Source organism: Protopterus annectens, chromosome 2.part0 (genome assembly GCF_019279795.1).
Source record: "Protopterus annectens isolate FY-2018-M chromosome 2.part0, PAN1.0, whole genome shotgun sequence".
Lineage (NCBI taxonomy): Eukaryota > Metazoa > Chordata > Ceratodontiformes > Protopteridae > Protopterus > Protopterus annectens.
This window is the reverse complement of record NC_056728.1, coordinates 970641702-970664289: the sequence shown is the minus strand read 5'-3', so window position 1 is coordinate 970664289 and position 22588 is coordinate 970641702. Positions and strand designations below refer to the sequence as shown.

The 22588-nt window shown below is 42.6% G+C and overlaps 1 protein-coding gene across 1 annotated transcript in view; it reads left to right on the top strand.

The window, feature by feature from the left end:
• The window catches only part of LOC122792799 (extracellular matrix organizing protein FRAS1-like), a 4352848-nt gene that overhangs the window by 2128392 nt on the left and 2201868 nt on the right, over positions 1-22588 (top strand). The window contains exon 33 of the mRNA XM_044060368.1: positions 212-326. Coding sequence (XP_043916303.1) covers positions 212-326 — 115 coding nt within the window. The remainder of the gene's footprint in view (positions 1-211; positions 327-22588) is intronic.

Here is a 22588-nt window from a genome sequence, read left to right as displayed (position 1 = left end):
GTATGCTTACCTGGCTTCAACTGATCATTTGTGCTCAAATTCCTCATGAAAAATATAAAAAAGAAAAATAAATATTGCTGCTGATTAATTTATATGGTAAAAAGTGGTTGCCAACTTTCAAAACCTAAATAGTGTCTGCAACGTCTTAAACAAAAATAAACAAAGCTAATACTGTAATGAATTTTTAATATTGTTTTTGTTTCCTTTTTAGGCACCTGAAGATTCCCTAACAGTAATTCTGCCTTCCCACTTGTCATTTGTAGATGCAAAGAGTGAACCTGACAAGGTTGTGTACAATATCACTACCCCTCTACCACCAAATCAAGGCAAGAGATATTTTTCTATTTAAGAATATAAACTACAACAACTTTCATATGTTTAACTTCATCAGAATTTTACATACTTTATTAGTAAGAGCTATTGATGGCTAAAGTTTCTGGAAAACACCTCTGTGGTTTGTTGCTTAATACTTGCATCTGATGTTGTTAATCTTCATTCATTTCTTACTGATGGATGTCAGTTCCATCCTCAGAACTGAGTCAGCCTTAAGACAAGTTTGTGCCAGCCAAAATACTCTCGAGCTAAACTTTACCCGTAGTGCCCCTCTCCCTGTTACCTCAGATCTCATTTGCTGTGTAGTTAGCAAGACATATCAAGCCAGCTTTCAGCTAAGTGTTTTAGAATTTTTTCTATTAAAACTTCTTTTGATAGTTTTTCTTACTGATTGTATTATATATTACTTTATTAGTTTGTAGCTAGTTTCTATACCTGTTTTAGTGCCCCCTTTCTCTTTTCTTACCGATTTTGGGTATTCTTAGTACCATTGCTGGTACAGGCCTTTCCCCTCTACCCTCTGAGGTAATTCCTTAATACCATTGCTGGTATTCCGCCTTTTTTCCTCCTTTTTATCTGTCTATATAGCTATTTAAAAGAAACAGTTTAGAGTTTTCTTTCTTTTTCTCTGTTGATATTGTGTGTGTGTGTGTGTCTGTGTGTGTGTGTGTGTGTGTGTGTGTGTGTGTGTGTGTGTGTGTGTGTGTGTGTGTGTGTGTAGGATTGCCGTCCTCTGCTATGTTGGAAAAGAAAGGAACAACTGGATTTAAACAGTCCGGCCAGTGTGGTCGCAAAATGCCAAATTCAGACGGCCATACCTTTTGCATTTACTGTCGGAGTGTTCTTCATCTGTCTATACAACCTCCGTGTGAAATTTGTAAGAGTTTTAGTTCTCGCATGATTAATGAGAGGAAAAACAAACTAATACTCAAGCGCCTACTAAAAACTCCTTTTGCAGAGTCTATTTCTGGGTCAGAGGGTTCACGTCCTCCCAAGAAAGAACACAAATGTAAGAGCCAGTCAGTCCCATCTTCACCCCATGGCACTGACTCTGTTTTCAGAACCGAAGGCCAAAATTGACACCATCAACTTCGGCACCAGGGACTCAACCCCAATCCACAGTGCCTTCCTCAGTTGCAGAACTGCAAGTATCCACCTCTGTACCACCCACGGTACCAATAAAGACTGCTGCATCAACCATGCCTTTAATTACTACATCAACTCCAATCAACGTTTCAGCACCAAAAATAGTTTACCCTACACTGATCACTCCCCCCCTTCTCCATCTTTGTTCATGAGACCACGGTGTTGAAAGGAGGTACAGCCCCTCACACTCAATATTCCCTCAAGGCAGACCCCTTCTTTGATCAGCAATGTAGCCCCTTCTTGGAGCGACCTTGACTCTCCGTCAGGGATATCAACCTGTTCCTCCAGGAGCCTGACAGAATTTGATGTGTTGAGACTTGTGGACCAGCTTCTAGTGGCCAGAGGAATCATAACCCCTATTAAACCCTCCCTCCCACGTGGAGCCAAGGGTTTTTCCCCATGGACTCCTAGGTATACTCCTCCTTTGACCTCCTTAAAGGTATCAAAGCCCCTGACACCAACGCCTATCCCCGGTTCCAGCTTCTTCGGTATCACTGGTAGACATCACCGTGGTTTCTGAGCTGACCCTTTGACCATCAACTCATTCAGAGCCGAGCCATCCTCGGGATCATGACTGGGCTGCTGGCATCATTACCCCTAGTGCAGCGCTCATTTTTTTCTATGGTACCATCCGCTGCGGTTCCTGTTATCTTGCCAACACCAAGTCCTCTTGGGGCTCCTTCCCTGGGAGTGGGCTCATCTGAGAGGGGTGTGACTCTGGTTCTGATGTTGTCCTTTTTCGGTTCTGGGCTCCCTTCTCTCTTTGGGCAGGCCAGCTTTCCAGGTGATGGAGAGGGCCCTTGCCTCTGCAGGCAGACAGATGTTTCCCTCAGCATCAGAGTGCCATACATTTACCCCCTCTGGTGCACAGTTGACACATTCATTCCACCACATCGGGACGTGAAGCACAAGAGCCTCAGTATACCCTACCACAGGGCACCCTGTCTTCTGTGTCCTCTTTGGATGTTCCCGCCGAGGAGGTACAACACAGGAGATTGGGCAAGATGAAGCACATGGACTCTGTCGAAGAGTTCTTCACGGAAGATGCAGACTGCGATGAGGTGGAGGGGTCCCCATGGTCGCCCCCTGAAGATGTCTCCTTTGGAGACTTACTGGAAATCTTAAAACAGTGGGAAGGCTGGAAGGCCACCAACCCTCTCCTCTGAGGAGTCTGTATTCTTGCAGGCTTTTTTGCTCGACCCTCTACTTCTTGGGTGACACTGCCTGCAGATGAACTAGTCCAACTCATTGTGCAGCATGCATGGAAGAGTCTTGATACCGTTGAACCAGTCCCCTGGAGACCAGACAAAATTCTGTCCCCTCCAGAAGAAAGTCCACACTGTTCCAAAGGCCTACCGGTAGATGGTAAGGTGGTGGCGGTGGCCCCTAAGAAAGAGCTTGCAAGCCATACTGTCCAACCCCCCCAAACAGGGAGTCTCGGGCAATGGGCAGGTTAGGGAAGCAAGTGTTTGCCTCATCAACCTTTGTCATTCAGTGCTTGAATTACTTGGCACACTCTACCAGGATCCAGAGAGACCTAATCTCAGAACTCTCCATAAACTTAGCAGAAGCAGTCTCTGATGAGGTACGCGACAAAGTTGCCTCACAGCTTGCAACCCTGGAATCTATATCCAACTCGTCTATGCAGTTGATCTCTCACACTACTGAAGGAGCGGCTACAGCTGTGGGTTCAGGCATTCTCATGAGACGTCACACCTGGATGCGCCTTTGTGGACCCTTTTAAGTCTTCCTTTCTTAATGCTCCAGTGGAATCCTCTTCCCTTTTGCCCAAAAGTGAAAGAGATGTTAGCCATGTGTGAAAAGGACAGCAAGACCCTGTCTGTCATGGGTGTGCTTCCCCCCCACCCCCAGTGATCCTTCTCTAGGAATCAGAAGAGTGGAAAGATGTGGCACAAGAAATCCCCAGGGTCCTTTCTATGACACACGTAGTGAGTTTACCCCCACCAGGGCAGAGGGGGTAACTCATCTGGAAAACCCCTCTACAGAGACAGCGGAGGTCCGTGTACCCATGAGTCCAGAGATTCTGTCTCTGGATAGCCCTCACCCATACCAGTGCTCCTGAAGAGTGGCCCAATTGCTTTCCTCTGGAAGTAGTCAGGGGATGTTTTCCTGCACCACCCTACATGGCAAACAATAACCACAGATTCTTGGGTGCAGAATATAATCGCCAGAGGTTACCACATACCCCTCAATATTTGCCCAAAGTCATTAGGGCACATTCCCGACATTCCACCCAGTCAAAAGGAAGCCAGCCTTCTCCCTCTTAGACCTAGAACTGATTTTCCTTCTGATTCTTCTGATCAAGGTTCTGAAATTTCTGTTTCTTCCGATTACCAGGATTTCCCCTTATCTACCTATGAGGATTCTGATGCAGAGGATTCTATTCACTCTGCTTCCTCTCTAGAAGATTTTTCTTTTGGTGCAACCTTGCACACTCTTAGGGAGCATTTCCGCTACTCTGACTCCAAAAAGAGGCTTAGGGAATTCTTACTCCTCCCTCAATACAGGCCTTTAGCTATCCCCTCTTGTTCTGGACATTGTAGATGATGTCTTCTTGGAATCTAGCCTGGCCCCAGACACTTTACCTCCAGCTCCCAGAAAACCTGACCGGTATTACAGAGTACCTTACTCTCACAAGCTCCTCTTCAAGAATCCTACTGCGGATCCAGAGACCATTTCCCAAGGACCAAAAGGCATTAAGGCTACTACTGCCAAAAACTCTACCCCCTCTGATAGAGATTCCAGGACAGATGGGGTAAGAAGGTATACACTTCTACTACTTTGGCCATTAGGGCCTCCTTAAACTGCCAGTTTCCTATGTTAAAGTATCAGCAGCATGTTATGGGACTACTTAAAAACAAAATGATGTTGATTCCTGACTGTACTCAACATAAAGAATTCAGGATTTAATGCATTCTGCTGAACAAGTTGGTAAACATACTTTGCAGTGTGGTTTTGACTCTTTAGAAGCATCTTGCAGGGCTGCTGTCACTGGGTCTGTACTTAGAAGGCATGCTTGGCTTAAGAAGCAAAACTTGCCAGATCATGTTAAAGCTAAATTACTGGATGCTCCCTTAAACGAAGACCGCTTGTTTGGCAACAAAGCAGAAGTTGTCCTTAAAAAGATGGAGGAAAAAGCTAAATCTATGCAAACTGTTAAATATTTCCTGCAAGTACAGCCTCCCAGATTTAGTAGGCATTGGCCTTCTAAGAATTGGTCCTTTCCAGTCTCTTCCAGGCCTTCTCAGTGCAAACCCAGGAGCAGCAGTCCACATAGGCTACAGTCTCAAGGTGCACACAGGCCTAAGCAGTGGGGGGCACCCACTTCCAAAGCTGGAAGTACTAAGACACCCCCCTATGGAACAATGTCACAATGACTTAACCTTAACCCTTCCAAGCCCTGCTCAACTGTCTGCTTCCTTATGGGGAAAGATCGTAGTGCATGCAAAAAACTGGGAACTCATTACCCAGGACAAATGGGTTTTAAATATAGTTTCCAAGGATACAGATTCCACTTCCACACCTTACCAACCCCAAATGGTTGGCCAGACCTACCCCCAAATCAGTGGGCAGAGGCTCAACAGCAGGTTCTCTCTCATCTCAGTATCAGGGCTATTCATCATGTCCCAGCAGAAGAAAGGGGACAAGGTTTTTACTCAAGACTTTTCCTGGTACCCAGAAAAGACAACTCCTGGCGTCCTATTTTGGACCTCTCTATTCTAAACACCTTTTTGGTAATCTCAAAATTCAAAATGCTAACATTTCAACAGCTGCTTCCTATGCTAGGCAAAGATGCATGGTTGGCTACCTGAGACTTAAAGGAAACTTACCTACACATTCCAATAAGGGAATCTTGCAGGAAATACCTACGCTTTCGAGCAGGCTGCATGCACTATCAGCTCTCTGCACTTCCCTTTGGCTTATCTACTGCGCCCAGGGTATACACAAAGTGTCTAGCTCCAGCCATTGCATTTTGCAGGCAGGGAAATATTCAAATATTCCCATACCTGGACGACTGTCTGAGTCAGGCAGAAAGCCAGGACATGCTATTAAAACATCTGACATTTGTAAAGAAACTTCTAACCTCACTAGGGTACACCATAAACGAAAAGAAATCTCATCTAGTACCCTTCCAACAAATTATATTCCTGGGAGCAAGCTTGAACACAACTTCCCAAATGGCTTACCTCATGCCAGAGAAACAAGTTTAACAGCCTACTTCAAACTACAGGCCACAAAGACCCAGCTATCTGCAAGGAAAATCCTGCAAGCCCTGGGGTTCATGGCCTCTTGCATTTTACTAATTCCATATGCAAGACTGCATTTGAGGAAACTACAGTGGTATTTAAAAAGCCTATGGTGTCAACATTCTCAGGACCTGGAATCAATGATTCCTATCATTCCTTGTATAAAGACAGAGTACCTTTGGTGGGCAGAGGCCTGCCATCTCAACAAGGGGCTCCCTTTCAATCTACCCCCTACTGCCAAAACCCTGACTACAGACACATCAGACTATGCATGGGGGGTTCACTTGGCAGGGTGGTGCATTCAGGGCAAATGGAACCCGAGTCAGATGGGGTCTATATTGAAACATCGAACGCTAAAAACAGTGAATGATGTTTCATCAACACATTTTCAGTGAAAGCTGAAAATGTCGAAACCACAGAACAGCGATTTCTTTCCTAGGGAAAGAAATTGCTGTTTCAACCCCCCCCCCAAACAAAACATTAAACACTTCCAAACAAATACACACATACCCTAATCCTAATTATACCCCCCAAAAAAAACAGTAAACAACTAAATACACATATGCACATAACCCAGCCATACATTTAACGGGAAAAAAAACAGTAAACATTTTAAGCCATATGCACTTAACTTAACCCGTACCCTAAGCCTAAGGTCAGTAACTCTCGCACATTTACATAAACAGTTACAAACACATACACACTTACCTTAACCCTAATTCTACCCCCCGAAAACAAAAGTAAACAGCTGAAAACACATACACATGTAACTCAACCATACATCTAACACAAAATAAAAACAGTAAACACTTTCATACATATGCACTTACCTTAACCTGCACCCTAACCCTAAGGTCAGTAACTGTTGCACAATCACACCCGGGAGCTATACCGAACAAGGGACCACACTACAATTTAGAACACGGCAAAACAATGAAGCGGTCAAGCGACTTCTTTCCCAGGGAAAGAATTCACTGAACAACTTCTTCGCTGTTTTGCCTGTTCGCTCTAAATGTGTCGATGAAAACGCATTAGACAAAATGCCTTTTCTTCGGACTAATAGGAACCCGTCAGATGCACCTGCATATCAACCAAAAACAAATTTTAGCTGTACAGAATTCCCTGACAGCCTTCAAAGACCACATCCTTCATGGACAATTATTGGTAAAGACAGACAACACCACAGTTATGTGGTACATAAACAAGCAGGGGGAACCCACTCATACCCTCTCTGCAGACTAGCCATGGCTGTGTGGAACACAGCCTTAAGCTACCAAGTGCACCTACAAGCTCAATTCCTGCCAGGCAAGCTAAATTCACTGGCAGACTACCTAAGCAGAAATATCATGGACCCACAGGAATGGAAACTGGAACCAAAAATGTTCAACCTCTTGAGGAACAAATGGGGGACTCCAGAGATAGACCTGTTTCCCTGTCCTCAGAACTACCAGTTGGACAAATTCTGCACAAGGACTCCCCACAGTCAAGCTTGGAAAGTGGATGCCCTGTCCTTTACCTGGAAAGCCTCTCAGTTTATGCATTGCCCCCTCTGTCTCTCCTCTCAAAGGTTCTGCTAAAGATCAAACAGGACAAACCAGGGACAATACTGATTGCACCAGACTGGCCTCGCCAGCACTGGTAACCCCTCTTGCGCAGTGTGATACTGCTGGATCCATGGCACCTACCTCAGACACCTTCCCTGCTGTCCCAGCAGGCAGGCCAGATTCTGCACCCTCAGCTTTAAACCCTGAACCTTGCAGCCTGGCTTATTCCTTGAGCTCTCCAATAGTATCCCTCAGTAAGCAGGTGCTAGATGTCATTCTGGAAGCAAGGAGACCTAGTACTAGAAAATCCTATGCTGAAAAGTGGAAAAGATACTGTTCCTGGAGCCAGACTCAGGGGATGGGCACGACAGTGTCCAGCTTACCTCATATTCTTCAGTACTTAAGAGAAATGCTCCACGAGGGCCTATCCTTCTCGTCAATTAAAATTCATCCCTCTGTCATTCCAGCACATTATAATACTGAACCACCCCTCTTCTCTCACCCCCTGTTAAAGTAATTCCTCAGAGGGGCTAAAGATTTAAGACCCCCCTTCCCCAGGCAAGCCCCTACTCCAGCCTGTGACCTTAACTTTGTATTGGAAAAGCTCACTCTCCCTCCATTTGAACCTGCTGCAACTGCAGAGTTGAAATTCTTTTCTTGGAAAACAGCCTTCCTTCTAGCCATCACTTTAGCAAGAAGAGTGTCTGAATTACAGGCCCTCATGGCAGTGGAGCCCTTCATTTTCTTCCATGCAGACAGGGTTTCCCTCAGAACCAGTCCTTCCTTTATGCCCAAGGTGGTATTTAGTGTGGCCCTAAATTAGTCCATTCATTTGCCTACCTTTTTCCCGAATCCACAAAACAAAGGAGAAAGAATACTGCACTCTTTGGACGTGCACAGACAACTTAGATTTTGTTTGGACAGGACTAAGCCTCTCAGAATATCTGAACAGCTGCTAGCTGGCATTGCTGCAGGGGCAGAGGGGAAGGCCATTTCAAAGCAAACCATTTCTAAATGGATAGCCCATTGCATTCATTTCTGCTATAAGCACCATGGAAAACCTACTCCACAGGGGATTAGATCACATTCCACCAGGGCTGCATCTACCTCTAAAGGCTTTTCTCAGAGGAGTCCCTATCAGGGACATCCTAGAAGCTGCTACCTGGAGTTCTGTACATACCTTTACCAAGCATTACCACATGCCTATTTTTTCTAAATCTAGAGCTGGTTTTGCCACTGCAGTTTTGCAGGGCTTAATAGCTGGCCCTAATGCTCTCTAACTTTCTCCTCCCTTCCTTAGCTTTGGGAATCAACCCAAATGTAATGTCTGCAACAGTGAAACATGAAGAACATAGCACAGTTGTGTACACTTACCATAAATGTAGATGTTCGAGTGTATTCACTGTTGCAGTCCTGGTTACCCTCCCTCCAGCCCCCTGACTGACTTCTCTTGGCTCTACCTTTCCTTCTTGTTTGGTGTATTTGAGCTTTCTGGTTTATTTGCTTTTTGTTGGAGGTGTAACATAACATATAATTGCTTCCCATTATTGGGGCACCTGACATCAGGGGCAAGAAAAACTGATGTAATGGCATCGGCTGCATGTTTTATACCCCTGACGACCTGATGTCATGGAAGAAGAGACAGCATCCGATGTAGGAATCCAAGACTCTGGTATTCAGACCGGCTGAGGGCTACCTGCAGGCAGATAACCCAAATGTAATGACTGCAGCAGTGTATACACTCGAACATCTACATTTATGGTAAGTGTACACAACTGTACTTTGCTTTTCATTCAAGGGCTTCAATGGATGATATCTGTGCAGCTGCAACAGGGGCTACCCCTCATTATTTTATCACTCATTACAAATTGGATTTGGTCTCCAGGGGGAGAGCATCCTTTGGTTCAGTGGTACTCAGGAACACCCTTCCATAGGGCCACCCAAGACATAAGTTAGCTAGGGACTCTGTCCCATCAGTAAGGAATGAACGAAGATTAACAACATCAGATAAAGAAGTTATGTTCTTACCATAACGTTCTATCTGTGTTGTTGAACGTCATTCATTCATTACATCCCACCCTCCAAGAGTCTCCTGGAGGTTCAGATTTGGTCCAAATCCTGCATTAGGGGACCTGCTCAGAAAAAGCCTCTACTTTCTTTATCATGGGCAAACTCGATCTGAGGTAACAGGGAGCAGGCTACTATGGGTAAACCTTAGCTCAAGAGTTTTTTGGCTGGCACTAGCTAGTTATAAGGCCAACTCTGTTCCGAGGACGGAACCGACACCCATCAGTAATGAATGAAGATCAACAATACAGAATGTTATGGTAAGAACATAACTTCTTTGTTTGGTCACTATGTTGGATTGGATGTGCTACACAAGCCTGAATGGGTGTTCTCATGATACTCTGGTTTCCTTTCATCATCCCAAAATATTTCATTTCAGTAACTTTGTGCACAAATGTGTCTGCATATACACCAGCACATTGAACTTTGACAAGAAAATGCTAAAACTAAAAATATTGGCACATTCTGTGCATGCTTCAGGGTGGAGCATACTGCAGAGCCCAGCAAGCAGACTACACTTTTTTTTGCAGGGGGGGAAGCCCCACTGCACCCCTTGTGGGAGGCTGTGCCCAATTAATTATATAAACTAACTCTGAGATATCACAATCCCCATAGGAAATGGGAAATTGCTCTACCTGAAAAAAATTGATCTGGCACACCAATTGACCACCTGTATGCATCGATCATATGGTGTCAACCAAATATATCTATGACCTACACCTAACCCCCCCCCCCTCCAACTGCAACAAAACTAAAATAAAATTCTCCAAAGCAGATTATAACCTCTTACAGGATGGTATAAATAACTTTACTGTGTCACCCTCCTGAGATGGAACTAGCAGCTATGCCGAGTTCTACACCAGTACTTTATACAAACACCTGTATTACTGCATTGACTCGGACTTACCTGATAGGACCAAAACAAGCTCCTCAAGGAAGAGCAAACCTGCCTGGTGCAAAACTGCCATTAACAGGCTTTATAATAAGAGGTAGAAATTGCTGTCTAAGAGTAAGAGGGAGCCTCTAATCTGATCCCTAAACTGGAAACACTCCCTCCTCAGCTTAAACAAGCAAATAAGTCTTCTTGTGAAGTGCTCCAAAGCAAACTCTGAATCCAAATTAGCTTTCTCAGTTAAGAACAACCGTAAGGCATTATTTAGTTACATCTGTAAACTAAGAGGAAAGCCCCAGATTTGCACCAAACTGATAGTTAATGATACCACATATACTGTGCCTATGGACATAGCTAACCTGTTAGCTGACAGGTTCGGTGAAAACTTCACTGTCCTGCCCCCACCACACTTACCCATGACATTCTGACCACCTGTCCTCTACCTTGTATCTCTAAAGAGCAGATTATAAAATCCCACTCCAAGGCCAAAAACGCAGCATCTGTGGGACCTGATAACATCCCAGCAACACCACTACATACTCTTTTCATTCATAGTCTAAGAACTGGCTTTGTCCAATCTGAATGGAAAACTGCCACCATTATCCCCTTGCACAAAGGTGGTGCTTCCACTGATGCCAGGAACTATAGACCTATTAGCCTTTCTAGCCTTATCTGCAAGGCCATGGAGCGAATCATCATGGACCTTATCAACAAAAATATAGGTAATTTCCAAACACTTGACCCTCCACAGTTTGTATTTGTCAAAAGGAGATCATGCCTGTTAAACCTGGTGGACTTCTTCAAGACAGTCACCAAGGCCTTGGACGAGGGGAAATCTGTGCATACAGCCTACCTAAACTTAACCAAGGCTTTTGACACTACCCCCACTCTGGCATCACTGACAAACTCACTCAGCTAGGTAGCAACCCTTGCATCATTAGATGGGTCACTAAATGACTCACTGATAGAACCCATGTAGTCAGAATAGGGAAATCCTCCTCCAACAGAAGACCTGTAACCAGTGGTGTCCCACAGGGATCAGTCCTGGGACCTCTGCTGTTTGGAATCTATTTCTCCAAAGTACAACTTAAAACTAAAGGTCTGTGGCTGACAAAGTTTGCTGAATACTGCAAACTGGAAGCAGTTATAGAATCTCAAATTATATCAACATCCTACAAGAGGGTCTTAGACAAACAGATGATTGTTGCCAAGGTCATGGCCTTAAACTCAATGCAAAAAATAATGTATTATCATCCCTTTCGGTAAAAGTGATGTTGCTAACTACCACATCAATAGCACTCTAAATGTACTCTCAGTGGTGAGAGACCTGGGTATGCAGGTTGACAACAACCTTATCTTTGATTGCTATGTCTCCACAGTGGTAAGAAGGGCATTCTGTATTGCTCATCTCATAAGTAAGAGCATTACATCCAGAAATAAAGAAGTTATAACCTCTCTGTACTCTTCCTTCATCAGGCCAATAATTGAGTACAATGCCTCTTTTTGTATGTACCTTTCCAAGAACCTGCAGCAGCTGGAGAGAACAGAAAGTTTCCTCACAAGTAAAATTCAAGGTTGTCAGCATCTGTCCTGTGTGGATCATCTAAAATCACTGTCACGTTATTCTTTTTTCATACTGACTACTCAGAGGCAATCTACGCCTTTCATATAATGCAATCATTGACACTGCTTTATTGGAAATGCTGTATAGCCACAAGTCAAATGGTACATGGGTTACTCACTATAAAAGCCTTAACCTGGTATGTGACATTAATAAAACCTGCTGCAGGGACAGATTTGTCTTACAGAGGTTACCATAGCTTTGGAAGAGACTCCCACTTCATGTCAAACAGAGAACCTTATTGGCCCTCTTCAAATGCAGTCTGGATGATTGGATGGGTAACCATAAGTTCATTGTAGGGGTTCCACCTGTGTCTCTATTGGATGGGGCAGTTGGTGCTGATTGTGGAAGTAAGGGTAGAACTTGGCTAGGCTTGTAAGGGCTTAGGGCCATTAGCCTGTTAATTCCTATGTAGGTACACAGCCCAGTAGCTACATGTGTGTGTGTGTGTTTATATATATATATATATATATATATATATATATATATATATATATATATATATATATATATATACACATATATATATATATATATATATATATATATATATATATATATATATACACATATATATATATATACACATATATATATATATATATATATATACACATATATATATATATATACACACATATATATGGATTACTATCAGTTGTGCGAATGAGAAGCTGTCATTACATATGCTGCCAAAAATCAGTTTGTCGTTTACACAGTGCCAAGTGTGTTTGACAAACTGTAAAGTGATTGCAGTACAATGGGGATTGAAAATTCATCCATATCATGCCTCAACCTGGAAACATCAAAAATCCGGACAAGGCCAATGAAAAATAGGTACAAATCTGTCAATGATTAACATACACATTTGCATACATAAATATGTAATCCCGCCCACTCCAATGGAATTGTGGGACACCAATGTTCAAATGCAAACTGAAGCACACACAACCAAAATATGACCCCAGAGTCCCCCTGCAGCCATTCCAGTGTATCATTACTTGGCTATTTCGCCCCGTTTGCCATAAACACTGAAATGTGCATACTGCTTTACATCTACAGTGATTATCTGGATTTCATTTAAAACTTTTATTTTACATTTTATAGCACAAACACTAATAGACATCTGCTGAACAAAGCAATATAGTCTCACAATGAAAATAGACTTGGCATTAAAACTTCTCTGCACTTGAAACAAGCATTCATTGAATCAGCATTGAAACCCACATTCAAAGAAATTGCATCTGGCCAGTGGTGGATAAAGATTACCTTTGGGCTGTTTTCAAATCATAGGCCCCTTTTACACGAAACATACATGTTCTTTGACACACCTTCCTAACTGTATAAAATTATATTCCTTGTATAATACAGCACCCTTGTTAGAGCACATTTTAAATCTATTGTTTTGAACATTTTTCCAGTAAGCAATGAAACAAAATGCATGAACCAATAATGACAAAACTTCCCAAGCCCAATTCAGAACATTTACATCATAAAAGTTTACTCAAACTTCTACAAACCACCAGTATCAGTAAATATGTATAATCCCTGTTGAAGTAAAAGTCATCTAAGTAATTCCACTTTAAAAGAGATCTGCAACTAATGAAGAGGTTGCTGCTAGCAAATAACTTTATATTTCATTGTTTAATCTACAAGTAATGCTGCCCTTGAAGAATAAATTGCCTGTGTTACATTAAAAAATAAGCTAGTAATATTTCAGTAGGGAATGGATGTCAAACTGATAACAGGTTCATAGTTACTAGGTATCTCTGGCAAAGGAGGACATTCTCAGGACTTGCAGCATCCACCCCCTTTAAAAGTACAACACAGTACAGTATCAGCAGTCCAGATCTACATACTGTGGGAGTAGAACTCACAGCTTTCTGCAACACAATCAAGCATACTACCTGTTGTGCTACTAACATTACAAAGCAGACTTTGCATAAGCAACACTAAACTTCTCTTTCCTTGAAGAACTGTGCAGCACAAGAAATCAGGAAAAAGTCAAAATTTATCAGGGGAGGGGGGTCAAAGGTTCATAACCAGGGAAACATTTTAAACAGTACTTGTATAATCTTAGAAAGTTGTACAATAGTGTTGTGCTACCATGTATTTCCTGAAAGATAGGAAGACTGAAACATAAATGGCTGTCATTTATTTAGTGAATTCAGTTGTCACTGACTTGCCATTAAACCATAAAAAATTTGTGCTGACAATAATCCTTTGTATTACTTGAACTACCTGACTAATAAATATTACATTGTGTTAACAGAACACATTTTGATAAGAATACGCACTTAATACTGAACATAAATCTGATTTATGTTTGTCCCTGTGTTCTTTTTCAAAAGATTACATTTCAAGTTATTTCTGAAAAAAAAGCACAGGTGTGAATATAAATTATAACATGTATATTCCATTAGCACTATGTTTGTACTCTGCTTTGTTTCATTCTTAGGTTCTGCACTAAGGCAGCACTTTATTTTTGTTGATGTTCATCGTGTTATACTGCTGCAGTCATCACACTGGGGTTATCCTGCCGTCAGGCTGTTCCGCAGTCGGCCGAATCCCAAAGTCTTGGTCCGGCATCGGTTGTCGTTGCTTCTTCCCTGACGTCAATGCAACAGGGGGATAAAAGAGGCAGCCGACACCATTTTCTTCAGTCTTTCTTGCCGTGCGGTGCCCGAAGCAGAAGCAGTTCGCAAGTGCCGGTCGGCTAGCTCCTGAGATTTTCAAATCGAATTTCAGCCTGAAGTCTTCTCTAAAGCTAAGTACCCCATTGGGGAAACTTTTCTTGCCTCAGACCAATGTCAGACAAAGTTAATAATTGCATTTCTTGTGGGAAGCAAATACCTCATAAGGATTTTCATTCTTATTGTATTCCTTGCCTAGGCCCAGACCACGATGCCTCCGGTTGTCGGTTTTGTGCTAGGTTCAACAAATGTACAATCAAGCGTCGGGCAGATTTCGCCCGACATTATTTTGGCAGAAAATGTAACTATAGCATGTCGTTGGAGCAACCATCAGCAATGATTAAAAAACGCAAGGATAAGGACAGGCAACCAAGGCCAAGACCAGATACCGAGGCCTCAGCAAGGCCTGCCGCCGGTTCTCCGGTTTTCAGCGAGGCGCCTACGCAGCCCCTGACTACCGCTGATTTAGAAATTCTGACGGCCTCCCAGACCGAATCAACTGGGCCTCAGGAGCCGGTTCCATCTCACCCCTTGGACGCCAACCCTGACGGTGATCCGGAGATTTTGGACAGGCCATCGGTTTCTGAAGGTGTCTTCAAACCGACAGCTATCTCTATTAAGTCTTTTGCCTAAAAAACAGATGCTTAAGATGGCTGAGGATTTAATTACCCTTATCAGGGGTTTACAACCCCCTCCTGACAAAAGGCCTAGACTGGAGGAAGATTATCCTTCCTCTGACCAAGCATCCATTTCCTCAGCTAACTCTGAGGACCAGGTTATTCCTTCCCTCCTTATGAACACTCAGATGCTTAAGATTCCATTCCCTCTGTCTCCCCCCCCCCGAAGACTACTCTTTTGGGGAAACTTTACACACCATGAGGGAACACTTCCACTGGAAGGCCAAGATTACTCTGACTCTCAGAAAAGACTCCGTGAGTTTCTTCTTCCACAGCATAGACCCCTTGCAATTCCTCCAGTTTTAGACATTTTGGATGATGTTTGCACCGAATCTAGTCTAAACCCAGATTCCTTACCTCCTGCACCAGCTAAACCAGACAGATACTACCAAGTTCCTGATTCTCATAAGTTTCTATATAAAAGCCCTGTTGCAGACCCCAAAACCATTTCCCAGGGTCCCAAAGGGGTTAAGGCCTCTACTGCTAAGAATCCACTACCTTCTGAAAGAGATTCCAGAGCATTAGAAAGATGGGGGAAGAAAGTGTATACGTCTGCCACTTTGGCCATGAGGGCCTTAAACTGCCAATTCCACATGCTAAAATACCAGCAGTATTTGATTACACAGGTAAAGCAGAAAATGATCCCTCAGACAGATCAACCTGATTTCAAAGAGATGCAGGATTTGCTGCATGCAGCAGAACAGGTGGGAAAGCATACCTTACAGTGTGGTTTTGATTCACTGGAAGCCTCATGTAAAGCAGCCATCAAAGGATCTGTAATACGTAGACATGCTTGGCTAAAAGAGCAAGCCTTACCAGAACATGTCGAAGCAAAGTTATTGGATGCTCCATTGCAGAAAGATGTGTTATTTGGTGTCAAAGCAGAGGAAGTTTTAAAGAAAATGGAAGAAAAGGCAAAATCTATGCAGACAGTTAAAGATTTTTTACAGGTACAACCTCCTCGTTTCAGCAGAAACTGGCCATCAAAAAATTGGTCCTTTCCTGCATGAGACAGACCCCAAAGGGGTAGGTACAGATGCCCAAGTGGCAGAGGCCAGCCACAAGGTTCTTTCAGGCCTAGACAATGGCATACAACTCAGAGGTGGAGACGAAAGATCTCAACCCATCAGGAAACAAACACAATGACTTCCCTTTTCGCCTGCCAAGCAAAATTGCCCTGGCAGCACCTTTGGGAGGAAAACTGGTTCTATTTCCACAAAATTGGCACATCATAGCAAAGGATAAATGGGTTCTGGATATCATTACCCGAGGCTACAGATTTCATTTTCACACTTTACCATGGATGAGAGGCATGCCAAATCTGCCTCCAAACCAATGGGCAGAGGCACAGATGCAAATTTCAGCTCTCATGGATATGAAAGCAATTCAAAAGGTACCTACAAAGGAACAAGGTCAAGGTTTTTACTCAAGACTATTTCTAGTACCAAGAAAGGACAAAGCCTGGAGACCCATTTTGGACCTCTCAATTCTAAACACATACCTGGAGGTACCCAAATTCAAAATGCTCACACTACAGCAGCTTCTTCCCATGCTGGGCAAGGAGTCTTGGCTGGTAACATTGGACCTCAAAGAGGCATACCTGCATGTCCCTGTCAGACAAGATTACAGAAGATACCTCAGATTTTTGGCAGGTACAACGCATTATCAATTATCTGCATTGCCCTTTGGCTTATCTACTGTGCCCAGAGTATTTACGAAATACCTGGCATCAGTAATTGCATACTGCAGACAACGAGGAATACATTTATCCATATCTGGACGACTGCCTGATCCAAGCAGACAGCAAGGCCATTCTATTGCAGCATTTGGCATTTGTAACAAACCTGCTAAGTTGCCTAGGGTACACAGTAAACAAGAAGAAGTCAAAGCTAATACCCTCACAAGACATAATATTCCTGGGTGCCAGCTTAAATACAATGGCCCAGATGGCTTATCTCACGCTAGACAAACAAAAACAACTGACTCAATACTTCAAAAAGATGGCAACTTTTACCCAGCTCACTGCAAGGAAAATCCTGCAGGCATTGGGGTTCATGGCATCCTGCATTCAACTAATTCCACATGCAAAGCTGCATATGAGGAAATTACAATGGTACCTGAAAAGTGTATGGACTCAACACAGGCACAGCCTCGAAACAAGTATACCTCTCATTCCATGCCTTCAAAAAGAGTTCCTATGGTGGGCTCAAGCATGTCAAATTAACAAGGGTCTTCCTTTTGTCTTACCTCCAGCAAACCAAACTATGACAACAGATTCTTCAGCCTACGCCTGGGGGGCACACATGGCAGGACAGTGCATTCAGGGCAAATGGTCTGCAAAACAAATGCATCTACACATCAACCAAAAGGAGATGCTAGCTGTGCAAAATGCACTGACAGCCTTCAAAGACCTCTTGCATCCAGGACAACTACTAATAAGGACAGACAACACCACAGTTATGTGGTACATAAACAAACAGGGAGGAACACACTCCTACTCTTTATGCAGACAGGCAATGACCTTGTGGAACACAGCATTGACTTACCAAGTACAACTGCAAGCGCAATTCCTGCCAGGAAAGGAAAACATATTGGCAGACGAATTAAGCAGAAATTTGGCAGATCCTCACGAGTGGAGACTACACCCACAAGTATTTTCAATGATAACTCAAAGGTGGGGACGCCCAAACATAGATCTATTTGCCTCCCCCAACAATTGCCAACTACAGAAATTTTGCACAAGGACTTATCATTCCCTAGCCTGGAAAGTGGACGCCCTATCATTCAGTTTGACAGCATTGACAGTCTTTGCCTTCCCACCACTACCTCTCTTGACCAAGGTATTACTGAAAGTCAGATCAGACAGACCCACAAATGATCCTCATTGCTCCGGACTGGCCACGTCAGCACTGGTACCCATTACTAAGGACCTTGACTCACAGCCCTCCATGGATCCTACCTCAATTCCCACTTCTGTTGACTCAGCAAAACTCTCAGATCCTTCACAGTCAGCTCGGGACTTTAAATTTAGCTGCATGGAGAATACCTTGAATTATCAATCAACACTTCTGTCAAAGGACGTCCTGAATGTCATTTTGGAGGCCAGGAGGTCCAGCACCAGAAAAACTTACTCAGACAAATGGAAAAGATTTTGTGCATGGAACCAAGCTAAAGGCCAAAATCCTTGGATACCAAACATTCCTCAAATACTGCAATACTTAACTGAGATGCTACACAAAGGCCTTTCTTTCTCATCCATTAAGATCCATGCTTCAGCCATTTCAGCTCATTATAATATGGATCCTCCCATATTCTCACACCCTTTACTAAAGCAGTTTCTCAGAGGGGCTAAGAATATAAGACCCCCCCAGAAAACCCCCAACGCCAGCTTGGGACCTCAACTTCATTTTAGAAAAATTAACATTGCCTCCTTTCGAACCAGCCTTCTCAGCAGAACTACAATACTTGTCATGGAAAACAGATCTGTTGCTGGCTATCACCTCAGCATGCAGGGTCTCAGAACTACAGGCACTTATGGCAGTGGAACCTTTCATCATTTTCCATCAGGACAGAGTCTCTTTACAAAATAACCCTACCTTTATGCCAAAGGTAGTATCCAGTGTGGCTTTGAATCTAAGACTATTCATTTACCCACCTTTTATCCAAACCCCCAGAATAAAGGAGAAAGACTCCTTCACTCTTTGCACATTCACAGACAGCTACGTTACTATTTGGATAAGACAAAGACCTTCAGAAAAACTGACCAACTCTTTGTATCCTATGCTGCAGGTTCACAAGGAAAGGCTATTTCAAAACAGACCATCTCCAAATGGATAGCACATTGTATCCGCTTTTGCTACTCGCACCATGGGAAAGCAGTGCCTGTTAATATTAGGTCCCATTCTACCAGGGCTACAGCAACCTCAGCAGCCTTTCTCAGGGGGGTTCCAACCAAGGACATTCTGGAGGCAGCCACTTGGAGTTCAGTGCACACTTTACCAAGCACTACCACCTTCCATTATACTCAAAAACCAGAGCTGGTTTTGCCACTGCAGTTCTGCAGGGCATCCTAGCTTCACCTAACCCAGTTTAGTACCAGCCACCCATCCATAGCTTTGGGATTCAACCCAAGTGTGATGACTGCAGCAGTATAACACGATGAACATAGTACAGTTTTGTACCTACCATAAATGTAGATGTTCGAGTGTATATACTGCTGCAGTCCAGGTTACCCTCTCACCATCCCCTCTACATACCAGGGTGTTAGTTATAACTCCATGTACATCAGTCTATTGGATGCATGTCTATATGGTGTATTTGCTAACAGCTAGTACTATTGTTTATCTACTAAGGTATTTTTGCATAGTTATTTGTATTGCCTTCCTAGTTGGGGGCACCTGACATCTGGGGCAAGAAAAACTGAAGAAAATGGCGTCGGCTGCCTCTTTTATCCCTCTGTTGCATTGACGTCAGGGAAGAAGCGACGACAACCGATGCCGGACCAAGACTTTGGGATTCGGCCAACTGCGGGACCGCCTGATGGCAGGATAACCCAAGTGTGATGACTGCAACAGTATATACACTCCAACATCTACATTTATGGTAGGTACAAAACTGTACTTTATAATGTGTGAATAATCAGTACTGTTGGGTTTAAAATCCCTTTGTTGTCCCTCAAAAATCCACCTTCTTCAAAATGTATTAGCTATATATATATATATATATATATTTATATATATATATATATATATATATATATATATACACAAATAAACAAAACATCCTTTGTTCTCATTTTAAATCATTTTAAATCACATGATATTTTGGATAATTTATTTTAACTTTGGTACGTATTTGCTGGTAAATACATTTTTGTTGGGACTCGCAAGTTACACACCCAGGGTTTAGCCTGGGGTTAAAGGTCAAAGCTTGCTTTTCGTAAAGGTCATTACACACACACACACACACACACACACACACACACACACACGCACACACGCACACACACAAACAAACAAACACACACACATATATACACACTTAAGTTAATGGAGAGAGAGAAATTACTTAAATACTCAAAACAATACATTTAAAACACCCTCTAACAACTGTACTATATTATACAAGGAATATAATTTTATACAATCAGGAAGGTGTATCAAAGAACACATGTATGTTTCCTGTGCAAGGGGCCTATGATTTGAAAACAGCCCAAAGTTAATCTTTATCTGCCACTGATCACAGTTATAGATTACTTTTAATTTCAGAAATGCATGCAGATTCTCCTATTTTGTCAGCTGCTCAAGTTAACAGTACTAATATTAAAAAAGTGTCCCTTCTTTGACAGATTCCCAGCTGTATCGTGTGGCTATTTTATATTTTTGCATCACATTTTTTATCCGTTTTTCATAAAATTGTGATTTTTTTGGCAAATTAGTGGAAGATCATTAAAGATTGAAGTTAGAAAATAATGACAGACATTTAAGTTTCAGATTTCACACCCTTCAGAAAATTGATACTAATGTAAGACCTACTATTTTATTATCTTTCTAAGTTTATAAGAGCAATATTTAAAAATTGTCCTTATTTTTGGATCTTTGTCCCAGTTCTGTTTATGGCTTTGTCCAGATTTCTTGCTCTGAGGCTGAGAGGTATGACAAATGTGTCAGGGCCATCACTGTCAGCCAGAGACACTTCAAATTGCGACATACTTGTTGCACCCCACTCCCCCATGTAGTGACTCTGGATGTGTCCAAGCAAAACAAGAAGCAGTTATGCAGTGTAAATGTGCAGAATACCACCCCATCCAAGGTAGACACAAGTACTACAGTGGCTTTTCATCTGTCCTTGATTTTGAAGACTGTCCTGGTTTTCTGTCATATTTTTATACTGTTGATTTATGCTGCTTCATATTCAGAAAATGCATGTTGTTGCACTGCCTATTGCTCCATGTTTAAGTAGCAATGCTTTAATGATCATCAGCTAAGCTTGTCTGAGACTGTAAAATGCAAGTAAGCTTTAATAAGCATACTGTTAAAGAATTACCAACATTGAAATCCTTTTTTGTTTTTGCCATGTAGAGACTATTTATATAACTAGATAGCATATGAGCCTTGGATATTGAAATGCATATGACAGTATTTGTAGTTAAGGACAGGATTACAGTATTTTCAGAAGCTCGTTACATTTGTTGGAGACTTGCAGTTATCTTCGCAGGCTTTACCCGTAAACTAAACAGAATGCCAATCTTTCAAATGTGGTCCATAACCTGTGCAGTAATCCTTTAACAGTTTATCGAGCTTGTTTCTTGTTTGCTGTTCTTTTTTTACTTTGATCATGTTTTCCCCATGAAACAAGTAGATAGTTGTTGTCAGGCAGCAGGTCTTTTTTAGATAAGAAACATTTTTACAAGTCGGGATATCACAGAGATTGCTATTTTCAGCATGTTACTTGGTACCTTTATAAAGCTGAATAAAAATTACAATAAGAACTGCAGTGCAAGGAGAAGTAGCTTGAGTTGAGTCCTGCTTGTTTTTTTATACTTGATTTTGACTGGCATTCCAGTAAAAGTAATGTCTTTCAGCTTTTCCCGGTTAGGGGTTGCCACAGCGGAACTCCGGTCCACTAATGATTGGTCGTGGATTTTGATGGTGCAGAGTTGCCAGCCTGATGCCCAACCTTCAAAGAAGGCACACCCATTCACTCTCGCACCTACCTGCATGTCTTTAACGTCACTCGACCGCGAGGAGGACATGCAGACTCCACACAGAAGGTGTTCCAGCCAAGAATCGAACGGGAGCTTGACTGGCATTCCAGTAATGAGTTTAAAAAGTAATTTATTTTTTCATGCCTCAAAACCTTTTTGTTTCCATCTAGATATTAAGTAAGCTGTCATGTAGCTAATGCATTGAAATATTTTTTTTCTTCTACACTTCATTTTGTTTTGATTGGACTCTTATAATGACAATTTGGCACCCAAGGCAGCGTATTTAATTAAAGTCCCAGTTTTTGTGGTTTTGAGCATAGCTATGCCTCTTTCTAGTTGGCCTTCATGTTGGCTCCACCCATTCAGCTGTCTCCTGCAGCACCCCCTTTGATTTGAAGTCACCTGCCAGCACTAGATGCTGGGCAGTTGTATTGCATATTCCCTCCAAAACAGTTAAAAGTAACAGTCCAATGAAGTTGATTTCATTCCCGCATGCCATCTGTAAGCTGGTGATGTGTGGTGACGTCAGCTATAAATTTAAAGTTGCAAATACAAAAAAAAAAAAATCAGGAATTAAAGGGGCCACATGGGAATTCATGGCACCCCATTATTTTGCCCTCAAAACCAGTAAATACCGAGGA